Here is a 14,304-nt window from a genome sequence, read left to right as displayed (position 1 = left end):
TAGCAATAGCAATCTACATACCTGTGGATCCTCATAGATGCGTTGTACTTGAAAACGTGAGCGAGGCGAGGCAGACAGACGTTTAATGGTCTGGGTGGACGATGTGGCGGAGGCCATGGCCGGCAATGAGCTGGATGTGGGCAACGATGCCATCGCATTTAGACTGCTTTGACTGCCAAGGAGGCTGCCACCGGTCGATGTGGCCGCCGGTATGGACATGCAGCTGCTGGCCGAACGCGGCGTGGGCGGATGCTGTGGCGGCATTGCGACCAGCGGCGATGTCAGCGGACTGACCTCATTCACACGAGAGACATGAAAGCGACTGCGATTTGGCGAGGAGGATGGCGACACCGTGGGCGGACTGGGACCCGGCGAGCGCAATCGCGCATTTGACTTGCGCTTCACCTCCAGTTTGGCGGCCGGCGTTGGCATTGCGGTTACTGCTAGCGGACCCGTGACTGTGCCCGTGACTGCATCCACTAGCGGGCGACTGTGGCATGTGAGCGATATCTTCCGCGAGCCCAAGTAGTAACCACCGCGACACCGATTGTTGATACCACTGCCGTTGCTACTGCAATTGCCGCCTCCACCCACGTTCGCCGTCCTCTCCGCCAGCAATTCGGCCTGGATCTTCTCGTTGCGCGAGCACATCGATCGCACAGTGCCCAGAACACGTGTATAGTCCAGATGCGCATCGCTGCCAATCTGCGAAGACAAAGCAAGAGAGCGAAAGCAGACCAACAGCAACTGTATTAGATCATTCTTGTATGCGAGTAATTACGTATACAGTGCACGATTAGCTGTGGTGTAGCAGTATAAGTGTTTGTTATTGGTTTTGGGAAAGAGAGCGGCACGGCATTTGCATGTCTGGACCTGTGCATTGTTAGCGGCTTTGCGAGGCAAGCAAACAGAGAGCTAGCTAGCTAGCAAGAGAGTGAGTGAGCGAGCGAGCGAGCGAGCGAAAGGCATATCAGCGATAAAATGCAGTTTGATTTTTAGCTATGACTGAACATGATGATCTACTTACGCTCTCCTGAGGCAATGGCGTTGGCGGTATAACATTAACTATCGGCACTATCGGTAACTTTTGCGATGGAGGCAACAACAACACGAAATGAAAACGATTCAATTAAATTAACCAACAGAACACAATTCCAATAAATAAATATATGGTACAACAGTGTACTCCACTACCCCGGCATGGCCGAGGTATAATGTCGACTACTCATGCTAGATTGCCAGAAATTGTTGAATCCAAAAAATAAAATAAACTCGTGTTGCCCAGGGACTAGGAGCGTCTACATACCAAGTTCAGTTAATGTGCGCCCAGCCGTTTCGGAAATCCAGGGGTTCATACAGACGGACGAACATGGCTACATCGATTTCTCTCGTCATGCTGATTAAGAATTTATATACTTTATGGGGTTGGAAATGCTCCCTTCTACCAATTACATACATTGCACAAACCTAATATTTGTACCCTACAGGTATAAAATATAAAAAGGCATAACCCCATAAATATTTTCTAATTACTACAGAGAAACGCATCTAAAAATGTTGCTAGATCAGCTTGAACTACATATATATCTCTAAGTATTTCGATTAAGCAGACAAGTTCTCTTCCTAAGAATCAAACTAGAAATGGTTATACGGTGGATAATACTTATTATAAAAATTGTAACTATACCTAATTCATAAATAGGATTACAATTGGCAGTGGTTGGCTGTGGGATCGACATTAGAGAATCCAACACGTTCAAATTTTGACTTCATTTCTGGTGGTTTACAATTCATTTACAATAAATATGTATATTTATATAAGAGTTTATATTATGTAGGAGGTAGGTAGTTTTATGTATTGGAACACAGTAACACAAGCGCTCAGGGGGCCAACTGGAACTGCAACGACAATAACAACAACTTACCGTCAAACGTTTGGGCTCATCATTGATGTCTATCTGTGTGATCGTTTTGTTGGACTTCAACACATCGGCGATTATATTCAGACTTTCCACCTCTAGTTTATTGTCACGTATATCGATGCGCTGCAGTTTGCTATTGCCACCGAAGGTTAGAATGGACGCCAGTGTTTCGATGCCCTTCGCGCTTAAATGTGCACTCTGGAGACCCAATGTGGTGAGCGTTGTGTTCTTTGTCAGGCTGTCCTTGATGGTCGCCACAAAATCATTCGACAAACAGTTCTTGCCGATGTTGAGCAGCTCCAGTGATACGGTCTTTTGCAACAATTCGGCAATGCTGCGACCACAGTCCTTAGTCAAGTTATTGCTCCACAGTGTGAGGGCCTTAAGACCGCTGGGCGGGCGATTTGCCGCCTCAGCCGTTCCATCCACCAGCTGGCGACGGGAAAGTGTATCGTTCTTGGTCAATTTCTCTGCAAACTGATGCTCCGAACTGGTGCTACCATCCAACGAATTTTCGCTGCACAAGCTGTCCGAGCTTTGGGAGCGATTGCGGGTGGACTGATTGAGGTAAGCGCAACTGGTTTCCGTGCGTCGCAGTCCAGAACTGACGCCGCCCGGCGACGTGGAAGGCGGTGGCGGTGTAGGTGTTGGACTGGGGCAAGGACTGGGTCTTGGCGCTGCAAATACCTCATCGTCTTTAACATCTGGTGCAAATGTGAGCGTCGCTGTTGCTGCTGTGGCTGCGGTTGTTGTTGTTGTTGATGGCGTCGGTGTGGACGAGGGCGTTCCTGCCTCCTCGGCCACCAGACACTCAGTTGATTCGGTGGCTATGGTGCCTGTTTCTATGCCCATTTCCTTGGTCAAGTCATCCAGGCGTGTGCTCTCCAGCGACACAGACAATCGACTAAACTCATCGGGCAAATGGCGACTAATATCGCCCTCGGAAGCACTCTCAAACGCCGAATCTGTGCTGTGCGTATCCTCGAAATCATCTCCAACTTTGGCGTTTTTATTAACATCCAATGGTCTGGAGCCGCTCGCTGCTCCACCATTAATGCAATCGCTCTCTTCGGCCGTCACCTCAAAAATACCACTAGGTGGTATTTCAGCGCCAGGATTTGTTGTTGTTGTTGATGGTTTATGATTATTAACATTATTATTGCTATTGTTATGCCCATGGGCGTTGTTGTGGTTGTTGTTGCTGTTGCTGTTGTGGTTATTGTTGTTCTGTACACAGGTTTCATTGGGGGTTTCAACGGTTTTAGCCTCTGTTGAGGGAGTTATATCTGCAATGGGTTGAAAAATGTTAATTAAATTATCAATTTTTCTACAATATGTAGGAATAGGAGGAATGATAAATAATTACCACATAAGTTGCGTTCAGTTTGGGAACTTTGTTGTTGTTGCTGTAGTTGTTGTTGTTGTTGCTTGGGAGACAGCTGCTCCACTGACTCTAACGTGAGCGCTGCTGGAACTGTTGGTTTCAAGGCGCTTGTCGTCTCATTTTCTGTCGTAGTCGTCGCCGTCGTCGTCGTCGTCGGAATTGTCACCTTAGCTGTTGTTTTTGTTGTTTGTGCTGTGCCTGCTACTTGTGTGGCCTTTGCATCATAAATCTCATTGCTGTTCTCACTAATATCCTCAGAGCAGCAAGCCGCCAGCGTGTCTGTGGATATGTTGGAGGGCGCCTCCTCGCTGCTGCTATCGCTGTTCATCGAGAGCAGCTTGTCCAGCATAGACTGCCCAGCCGCGCCCTGATTGCAGCCCCGGACAGTGCGCACAGTGTCGTCTGTATTGTCATCGTCCACATCGTTCTCCAGATCCAATGGCGTTGGCGCTGCGCTGGTATCCATAACGGCAGGCTGCTGTTGCTTCTGATCATCGGACACTTGTTGCTGTTGCTGGTTCTGCTTCTGCTGCTTCTCTACCTCTTCTATGGATGTGCTACCATCGCCGCTTCCACCCGCAGCGGCAACGGCTGCGGAAATAGAAGCAGAAGCAGACTGCGATGCTTGATCCGTCAATACTTCGATTTCAGGCACTTTGGGACACTCCTCCTCGCTCGGACCACGCTTTAGCTGCACGGGTGGTGTCGTCTCCAATGGCGACACACACTCATCATCCTCAATGGCTCGCGCTCTCTGCAGGGGCAATCCACTGCGCCGCTCCAGTTCTGTGGACTGCAATATCAGTGCCTGCACCAAATACATGGTACCCTCGTCCCTTATGTTGTTGTTGCTTATGTCAATCAGCTCAATACTGTGATTGAAGCGCAACATGTCCGCAATATGTTGTGCATCCGTGCAGTCCAAATCATTGTAGCCCAGCCACAGCTCTTTGAGCACTTTGTTGTGGTAAAGCTTGCAGCCTAACAGAAATTAATTTATTTAAAAAGAAATCGTGTCAGTTAGCAAGTTTGTTTCTCGAAACCAAATAAATACTTACATAAGCTAGTCAGTGGCGGCCCCTTCAGTCCACAATGCTCCAGCTTCAGTGTGTGCAGATTAGAAGTGGCCAAGGCGTTGCCCAAGCTCTCGGCACCCAACTTCGATATCTGATTACCCTCGGCATTGAGCATCTGCAGTTCCAGGCTCCGTTCTATCATATAGGTGCAGAGGCTCCAGCCGCGTAACGACATCTCGGCCTTATTGTACGATATGTCCAGTTCATTGGCAGCTTCATAGTATTCAATCATTTGAAAAAGGGCGCCCAGGCAGCTTTCGGTCAGCGGACATTCGGATAGATCAATAGTTTTATATTGTATCTGTATGAATGGAGGAGATATTTCCAAAATACAGCATTACAAACAATCATATAGATACGCGAAAAGTCTATGGCTTACCCGCTTAAATATTTCCTCTAGCGGCTCACAGTCGTTGGGCGTCAATGGTAGGGCCTTCAAGGATAATAGCAGCTGGCGTCCCTGCTTAAGATCGAGCACTTTCAGGTGCTCAAGAATGCTAAGCAGCGGCTGAGTGTTATGTTTACGGCATGACTTTTCATAAAGCTCGGTGATCTCACTTGGGCTCTTCACTTGCCAGGCTGTAATACCAAAAAATATAAAAATAAATAAATTAGATAAAAACTTACGTAATTAAAAAAAATTCAATTTTTTAAGAGGCATAACATGATCAAAGCGTTTTAGATTTATTTATTTATTTATCCACTTTGTTTGAAAATTTGTCTCTTTATCTTGGGAATTAAAATAATAAATTAGTCTTAATAACAGTTCTGGCTTCAAACAAACCAAAAAAAATGTGGTCAGAAATTCGTAAAAATTGTAATACAAAAAAAAAAATAGATGAAAACTTACGAAATTAAAAAAATTAAATTTTTTAAGAGGCACAACATGATCAAAGAGTATTAGATTTATATATTTATTTATCCACTTTGTTTGAAAATTTGTCTCTTTATCTTGGGAATTAAAATAATAAATTAGTCTTAATAACAGTTCTGGCTTCAACAAACCTTTTTTTGGGAAATCAAAAAAATGTCAGGAAATCGTAAAAAACATTTATTGCAACTATATTCAAACACATCTTAAACCATATCACAATTTGACTTTTGCTCTTTCTTTTATCTCTAAAAGTTTACAAACTCAATGTGGCTTACTGGTTGATAAGTTTTAAGGGGTTGTGACAGGAAATGAGTCACACGCCTCAATACACGCGGTTTCCCGCCCCAGCACCTTTCTAACGCTTATCCCATTCGCCATATTTCTTTATAAAATGTTGGGTTATTTGTTCACAGCAACAAAGTATGTACACGTATGTATATCTTATATGATTTGGCATTTTACAGCGTCTTTGAAGCAATTCTCATCCGGCTTGGAATAAGATAGCATTAAATAGTAGGTGGTTTACGGACTTGATTTCTTGAATAAGTTATCATTACGAAAATATTCGCTGTCGGTTTTAAGTTGAAATTTCTTTAATGAAATTTTTAAAATTCGATTCGCAAGTGGAAAAGAATTTGTATGACAAATCGAACATATAACATTCTGTTAGTGAACAATTTTGTTCAAGCTGTTTTAGACTTCTATCGTATGTAGATTTAAATTTAGATTTAAATTTAGATTTAAATTTAGATTTATCTTAGACCCCCTTTTTATCGATTTTAGTACTCCGATTCAGTACTTTCTATTATTTTCTAGGGTTTCTGTGTGCTGCGCCCTTGATACCTCTCTGAGTAATCGAGGTTGACAATTCTTTAGTCTCAGATCTGAAACAGATCAAACTTACGGAATTGTGCCCATCCAACTAACTGTGGAACTTGAATTGCTTTGTGGTGACAGAGATGGGAATATGGTGTGGGAAAAAATCTTAAAAACCCTTCCAAAGAGAGGAAAGTGGAGAAACTATCGTTACCTAGGAGTGAGATTACATATGAATGGCACCTAAACGCCAGATAAAACGGAAATACACGCAGGGGGTTCTATAAAAACTATACTTTCTTGAATAAAGTAGCTTTAGCGAAATTAAAAGGAATCAATTGCTGTTTCTATTCCATTTCTTACCAACGTAAAGAATAATACTTTACGGAACTTTGCGAGTATCTTGCGAGCTGTGAGGCATTTTTTTAGGTGGAAAACATACATATGTCTGAATTCCAAAACCAGCCCTCATCATGTTTGAAAACAACAAACGCAGCAATTGTTTGTTTTCGGCTCAATATATTCATTGTCTGTATTTATATCAAGGCGAATAAAAAAACTAACACACACACATATAAGTACATATACTTATGTACATATAAACCATTACATATGTATGTATGTATACTTGTATGGCAAATAAAAAACGCAATTGGCGTGTGCGAATCGCTTAGTTTCGATTAACGGACCGCTGTCGCCTGTCGCGACGTCATCATCTTCTTCATAATCATCAACCACAATTCACAATCAAACCATCAAGCCAGCGTCATCATCAACGTCATTATTATTGTCAGCATCATTATCGTCGGCGGCGGCGACAGCCCCATAGACAAATTGTCCCCACAAATGTCAAAATTAAATTGCGGCATTTTCTAAACGAGTCCGAATCTTCGCTCTCTCATAATATGTGTGTGGTTTGTGTGTTGCGTGAGAGTGTGTGTGTGTGCATGTGTGTGTGTGTGTGTGTATGCATGACAAATCGTGAACTTGTAATTTACGCTTGCCATGACGACTTGAGCATATTTTGTCAACAAGTACAGAGAGAGCCGCCGTCGCCAAGTCGGATGCGGCCGTCGCGACGGTGTCGGTGGCAACGGATATGCCCATATATATCTAAATTTAGAAACAATTTTGCAGTGGACTCTCTAATTTGACAAGCAATCGAAACGCAAATTACTTGATAAATAATACATACACACACACACACATACATATAAAGTACCATATGCGGTTTGATGTGCGCCTCAACTTCATGTTTGATTGGCAAATAGGTATTATGTCAACTGTTTGCATTCTGATATGACTAATTTACTGTTTGTTTATTAGATAAACTTTGAATAATATCTATAAATACAATATACAAAAGGTGATAAGTTAAAATTTAAAGCCCATACGACATTGTTATCTCAAAATATTCTGACTTCGAATGAGAATTATATTCTTTTGTTGGCAATTAATATTTCAACAATTATTGTATTGGGATGAGGCCTAACAGAGAGATAGGGTTTGGAAAGCCGCAACGATATAAAGCGAGCCGCATTAGAATGGAATCCTCAGGGAAGTAGGAAAATAGGAAGGCCCCAAAATACTGTGCTTGCAAAAAACATTAGATTTCGTAGTTGGGTTGAATCATTATGCTTCCAAATGGAGTGAATAAAGAGGATTAAAAATGTAAAATGTTTGAAAACAAAAATACTGTTCAAAAACAATGTTTTTGAAAATTTTATGGATGTCGACATAACTTAAAACGTTTAAATGTTATAATATCAAGCAAAGAAACAAACAAAACAACAAAATTTATACAATTAATTCAATCAGATACTGGCCAATATATCCCAATTTACAACCAAGTATGGTCCGAAATATTGAAAAACAATTACGTAATCAAAACTAATTAGAAAAGGGAATTGTACTTAAAATAGAGGCTTATTCATTTAATCATTCTTTGTTGAAAGATAAATATCAAATTATATAAAGAGTGGAAAATGAAATTGAAATGTTTAGTTGTCTAAACATGTCAAAAGAATATAAGCTTTGATGTAACTCATTTAAAGTTAATTGGAAATGTATTTCAATAAGACATAACTGACTTTTTATATGGGAGCTATAAAAAAAACAAAAAGCCGGAAAGAAAGAAGCTTAGAAAACTATGAATACCTAGTGTGGAGATTCTAGTTCTTAGACTTTGATGGATGGACAGAGGGACAGGCGGATATATGTACATACTATATACTTTGTGAAATCCTTTGGATTTTTATATACTAATGAGTTGTAATGAAGGTGAAGAAGGTATATTTGGAATGGAAAAACTGTTATTCAAAATCAGACAATTTTATGAGATAACTTTATCGATCAATCAATCCCAATTCAGTTGTTAAAAGTCAGTCAGTTGTCAACGGTCGTTGTAAGTAGTCAGTTCTTAAAAGTTGTGTATGAACTTATAAGAAAAGTGGAGGATGTGTGAAGATATTGGTAAAGAAGAAGATCCGCAGACAGTCGTCAACGGTCCTTCCAATTAGGCAGTTGGGATCAGCAGTCAGTAGTGAGGAGCCCATAGAGGAGCAGTTATCAGTAGGTATTAGTTGTGAGAAATCCATGTGCAGAACATACATTAAATTCGTTATTTATAAACAATATTAAAATAAAATATTGCAAACATACATACAACTTAATATTTCTTTCAGATAGCCACCAAACAATGTAAGGAAAATATCATAAATATTTGGGTATAGGGTATAAAAAACATATGGTACAAATTAATTAAATAAACGCACTCAAATATTGCACAAAACACCCTCAAAATTCATTCACATGGCCGATAGGGTATATACATAGGCAAGGGAAAATAAAATTGAAAAAAATTCGTCAAGCGCATCAAAACTAAATAGCATTTAAAATTTCTAGGGATAAAAGCCAACAAATTGTGCCAAATGCCAAGAGCAGTCGTCTGCTTAGTAAGAAATGCAAATAATGTCTTAAAAATAGTTCCACCATGAAAAACGTAAACAAATTAATCTATCATTGCATTATCTCGCCACAAGAGAAAGCAATTAAACGATCCATTTTAGATCTGCGACAAAATTTTACGCTAAAGCAAATAAAAAGAAAGTAGAGGAAAATTGTATAGAAAATTGTCAAGAAATTCTTAGGAAAATTAGAAATATTGGCAAACATTCAAGTTTTTTTTTTGTATTCATATCCTCGGTATATTGGCAAATTTTTCTTTGTCGTGGCAACAACCAGCTGCTATTAGAATGAATCATAAACGCTTCGCGTGCACAGAGCAACAAACTAAAAATTATTTAAAATTATTACAATTTTTTGCCGCTTTTATTTGTGTTTCAACAAAACGCGGCAGACAATCTGACGACCGTGTGTCGAGCATTTTCGCTTGTGTTTGTAAGTCAATTATCGTATGAGTATAAGTTCAACTGATAAACCCTATTTGCAAAGGCTATGGCTGATTATATAAACAGACACACACACACATGTGTGCGTGACAGAAAAATAAATTTATTGTGAGAATTCACATGGAGACTCCCAAACCGCGACGAGGGCGGCATTCGACGTTTGAAACGCTCAATTAAAATGCTTTAGCAGTAATTTTTTGCTTTCTGATAATATTTATAAAACACAAGCGCTTTTCAGCATTTTAATTGCACAAATGAAATTTATCGACAAAGCACACTTTTCTGACTAATTAAGTGATGAAAATAAAATAGGCAAATAAATAATAATTCATATAAACCAGCATATAGTATGTATTGCTAGAATAGAACTATATTTTTTGTATTTTCAAACGCTTTTTTTTGCATTAATATGACTGAAATCTCGAACTATACTATACGTTTTATTCTATTTATAATTAGAGATTTTCATAACTTTGGGCTCACTAATCAAGTAGACTATGATGTTTTGGGACCAAATATCATCATCATTCTACACTCTAATTAGTTGAGGGCTCTACGTATGTTTAATTTTATAGTACAGTGCAAATTATCAATTTTATTGTACAACACTCTTGATAACAGAATTGGCACAACCCGCAAACGAACAAATAGCAAAAAGAAAAGGCACAATTAGCTGGAATGAAACTTAAATAAGAGAATCCATTAAATAGTCGATTTCAAGATGATTATTCTCTGCATATAACAAGCAAATATAATTACTAAATTAAAACACAGCATTACGTGAAGAAGGAACTATTATTTAGATGCTAAGCAAATTGAAAAACGAGACATACATTTCTTCGTCTATTGATAGATGTGAGATTCGATTTGAAACTGCATTCTGTAGCACAAACTTCGCAACAATTTTCGGTAGATTTTCAGAACAACCGTGCTCGAACTCGTCCATTTATTGCAGCATTCAAATATTCCCACAAAAATGTTTCGCATTAATAGACATTATCTTAGTGAGTAGTGTGCATTGAAGTTCAGTTCCTACAATACTAGATTTCATGGTTCAAAACGTAGATATTTAACATCACTCTGAGACAAAGTACATTTGTACTACGTTTCACTAGTCCAAGTCTTATTTATTTAAAACTTTTTCATTTGTATTTAATTTAAAAAGAAACACCTCTTCATTAACATACTTGTATTAACATTCGAAAACTACTTTTTTATTTAACACATTTTGGATATTTAGTTTAATAAAAAAACTCATTTAAAAGATCTACTTGTATATTATCATTTGAAAACTACTTGCAGATGAACAACACGCAATTCGTTTCTATTTATAGTATATTGTGTAGACTACGCTTTGCACAATCATTTTGGGGTTTTGTGTTCAGATTAAATAAAAAAAAATTTTAAAAATCAATAAATTATAATCTTTTCACCTTCTCTCAATAGAACTCTCTCTTTACTATTTAAGAACGCTTCTCTATAACCGGGGACATCTAAATCGAATTACAATAAATTATAATTAAATTTTCTCCTCTATTTACTAGTTTCTTGTAGGTATTAAACTGTCAATTAATTATAATTAAATATTCTCCTCTGCTTAATACTTTTTTGTAGGTATTTAACTGTCTTAAGTATTTTAAGTCTTAACACGAAAAACTACATTTTTTGAATGATTTTTTGATGCTTCTTATCTTTAAGTTAAGTCTTAATAGTACGATATGATAAATGAAATAAATAGTAATTTTGTAAGATTTATATTAAAGCGACAAAATAAAAGGAGACTAATTCAATTGACTTTCCTAATTTGCTACTTTAATGTATTGGGTGGCTAGAACCCTAACGGCAACAGAATTGGCAGCGAAATCTAATTATTTGATGGGTAGTTTGTTGCTGGAAGGCACTCGCTCTTAAAAGCTCACTTGAAAACGAATCGTTTCCGTTGGTACGAATACATGTATATATATAGTACATACATATGTATTTATTTATTATGCGTATAAGTATACTATATACATATGTCTGTATCTTCACATATGTATGTATGCGTTTCGCATTCATATATAGTCAGTAAGACGTGGGGGGCATACACAAATAAGTATGTGTGTGAGCGTAATAAAAAAAACTAAAAATCGCCAGCCTATCAATAAAACAAATAACGATAAAATGCAGATTTGAAATGGTTCGTTAAAAGTTTACGATTAATCATAGCACTTGTTTTCAAACGCCATGCTATCAAAACAGAAAGAGCCAACTGGAAGGGAGAAAGAAAGAAACACAATACAATTGGATCAGAGGAGGTACGAAAAGTGGGGAGCACTCACATACACACATACATACATGTATGTAACAACAGCAACGTATTCATAAACAACTTTAGAATGTAAATAAACTATAATGAAAATAAAAGCAAGAAACACTGAAAAACAACTTTAATGCGCGTGAGTGCAAAAAAAAAAATGAAGAAAGAAACAAATGGAATAGAAATGTTCGCATGTTTTTCGAATTTTTAATTTCTGTTTCTGTTTTGCTGCGCTATCTCGCCTATTGCTCCACCTCTTGATTCCGGACGACAAGGCATGGCAAGACGAGTCGAGTTGAGTTATTTACGCAATACAGCGGCGGACAAGCCAGCCACAAAGTAAACGAGAGAGGAAAAGGAAGAGGAAGAATTAACAGCCGCATATCAGCGACAGGTGAGTTGATTCCCCAAAATGTTTAATTTAATTTCACATTTAATAAGCGCTTTTGTTTAGCTTGCTGTTTGATTTGCGCTTTCTCAACAATTTATTTTTTAGTCTATTTTTATTTATTAGTTCATTTCTTCTTATGTGCTTCGGTTATTGTTATTTTATTCGAATATATAGCAGAGTGTAAGACAACACAAGCGAAAGGCCGGACCAGCCCACCTGAGAATTTTATGCGAAATTTCTTGAGCAAATTTTTGTTGTCGTCGGCATATTTTTTATTTATTTATTTATTTTTACTTTTTTGTTTCTGCTTTGTATTCAAATTTGTTTGTTAGCATTTTTTGTTGTTGTATTCTTTTTATTTAGAATTAAAAATTAAGAATTGTAGAGCCTGATAAATGGCTTTGCTACGACGTCAAAAAAAAAACAACAACAAAAAAGTAAAACCTCTGCCAAAAGTCTTTTTTTATTCAAATAGAACGTAAAATAAATCATTAAAAAATCAGAACTAAAGAGGTTAATGCTTCATTTAATCACGACTATTAATAATTTATTTTTATTTGCAAATGTGTGTATGCGACTATACAAAATACTATAAATAAATGGTAGATAATATAATGTTTTATTAATATTTTATTTTGTGGCAGCCATAATTCATCCAAATGATTCATTTCAAATCTATATATAAGTGAAATTTAGAAACTACTTGTATAAACATGGTCTCACATGAAAAGTCCCCTTATCTGCAATAAAATCTATGAAAAATGTAGAAAGACGCCGCTTCTAAGCTGAAACTTATGCGTTTCCGGAATATTTTAAGTTTCGGCTGACAAATTCATCCTAATCAGCACAAGCAACTATAATACAAATAATTTAACTAACCTTAAAAAAAAACCTTACAAAAAAACATATACTTAGTATATGGACTTTTTAAAACTACCATTTTTGTTCCAATTGGCACAAAACTATAAATATAATTTACAATACAACGAATTATTGAAAATATTACTATATGATAGTAAAAAGTAACATAATCCTTAATCGTTTAAGGAATGTACAGTGCCCTAATAGCTATGCTTTAATTTCTCTGGTAGTAGCTAATTATTATATGGTAAATCTATGTACCCCAAGAGAACAGATATGCGCAAACAAATTTATTTTAATTTAAATTAAATGATTTTCATTGATTTCACAATAATATTATTCCCAACGTTGACAACAATAATAGATGCTGGCTAGTAAAGCTGGATAATGATTATATTTCTGAATTGCAAGAATTTCCGGATTTATAATAAAACGTCCCTCTCGGAGGAATAAACGTAAACTTCTACCTTCCCGGCTCTAGCTTTTACTCTTGAATTCATACAGAAAAATTGGCATACTGTTAAAAAACATATATTCTTTGTGCGGTCTACAATGGCCTTCAGTGCAAAATGCAAAAACTGAACGAATTTATGGCACAATTTTAACCTTCGTGTACAGGGTATACGACATTATAATTGATACGATATAGTACATAATGTACATTAAGCAAATAATTAATATTCCACCTGCAGCAGCAAATAGCGAGTGAGTTTCTTTGTACCTCTGGCAGATGCAATTTCTTGCTGATTTATTTAAAATTTAGCAGATAACGTAACACCTTCTCTCTGAGTTTTACAGTATTGCTTAGTAAATATTACTAAAATAAAACATGGGATTCGGGATCGAGTTCCATGCCAGCACTTGATAACCTTCGTAATCTATTTCTAAACCTTGGTGGGAAAGGTGATTAAAATCGCATGATATAAATGTATTCATACCCTTTTTAACTTGATCGTTATACAACAAAGTGCCAGTGCATTTTTAGGAACTGCACGTTAACTATAACTTTTGTTTTTTGTGCTCACAATCGTCACCATCTTACAAGAATGCATCATCTTTTCCTCAATTACTCAGCAAAATATATTGTGATAGATATTGTGTTGTTCTTTTTTTTTTTGTTTTTTTAATAACAAAGCGTTTGAAAACTAACAGCGGAATCTATTTCAATTGTAGATGTCTATAAATGTCATGAGTTCGATTTATGCACATTTCAATTTTCCGCAAACAAAGGAAAATTACTGAGTCGAAAAAAATGAACTTCACAAAACGAT

At 37.3% G+C, this 14,304-nt stretch overlaps 1 protein-coding gene across 3 annotated transcripts in view; it reads right to left on the bottom strand.

The window, feature by feature from the left end:
- Window positions 1-14,304, bottom strand: part of LOC115626207 (mucin-5AC) — a 28,357-nt gene that overhangs the window by 4,622 nt on the left and 9,431 nt on the right. For all 3 annotated transcript variants that reach the window (XM_030521491.1, XM_030521493.1, XM_030521494.1), the window contains exons 3-7: window positions 4,762-4,961; window positions 4,365-4,683; window positions 3,289-4,287; window positions 1,926-3,208; window positions 22-705 (exon numbers count right to left, since the gene is read on the bottom strand). In XM_030521491.1, coding sequence (XP_030377351.1) covers window positions 22-705; window positions 1,926-3,208; window positions 3,289-4,287; window positions 4,365-4,683; window positions 4,762-4,961 — 3,485 coding nt within the window. The remainder of the gene's footprint in view (window positions 1-21; window positions 706-1,925; window positions 3,209-3,288; window positions 4,288-4,364; window positions 4,684-4,761; window positions 4,962-14,304) is intronic.

The sequence above is a fragment of the Scaptodrosophila lebanonensis genome, unplaced genomic scaffold (genome assembly GCF_003285725.1).
Source record: "Scaptodrosophila lebanonensis strain 11010-0011.00,11010-0021.00 unplaced genomic scaffold, SlebRS2 tig00000080-arrow-pilon, whole genome shotgun sequence".
Lineage (NCBI taxonomy): Eukaryota > Metazoa > Arthropoda > Insecta > Diptera > Drosophilidae > Scaptodrosophila > Scaptodrosophila lebanonensis.
The sequence above is the reverse complement of the archived record's forward strand: the minus strand, read 5'-3'. Positions and strand labels throughout refer to the sequence as shown.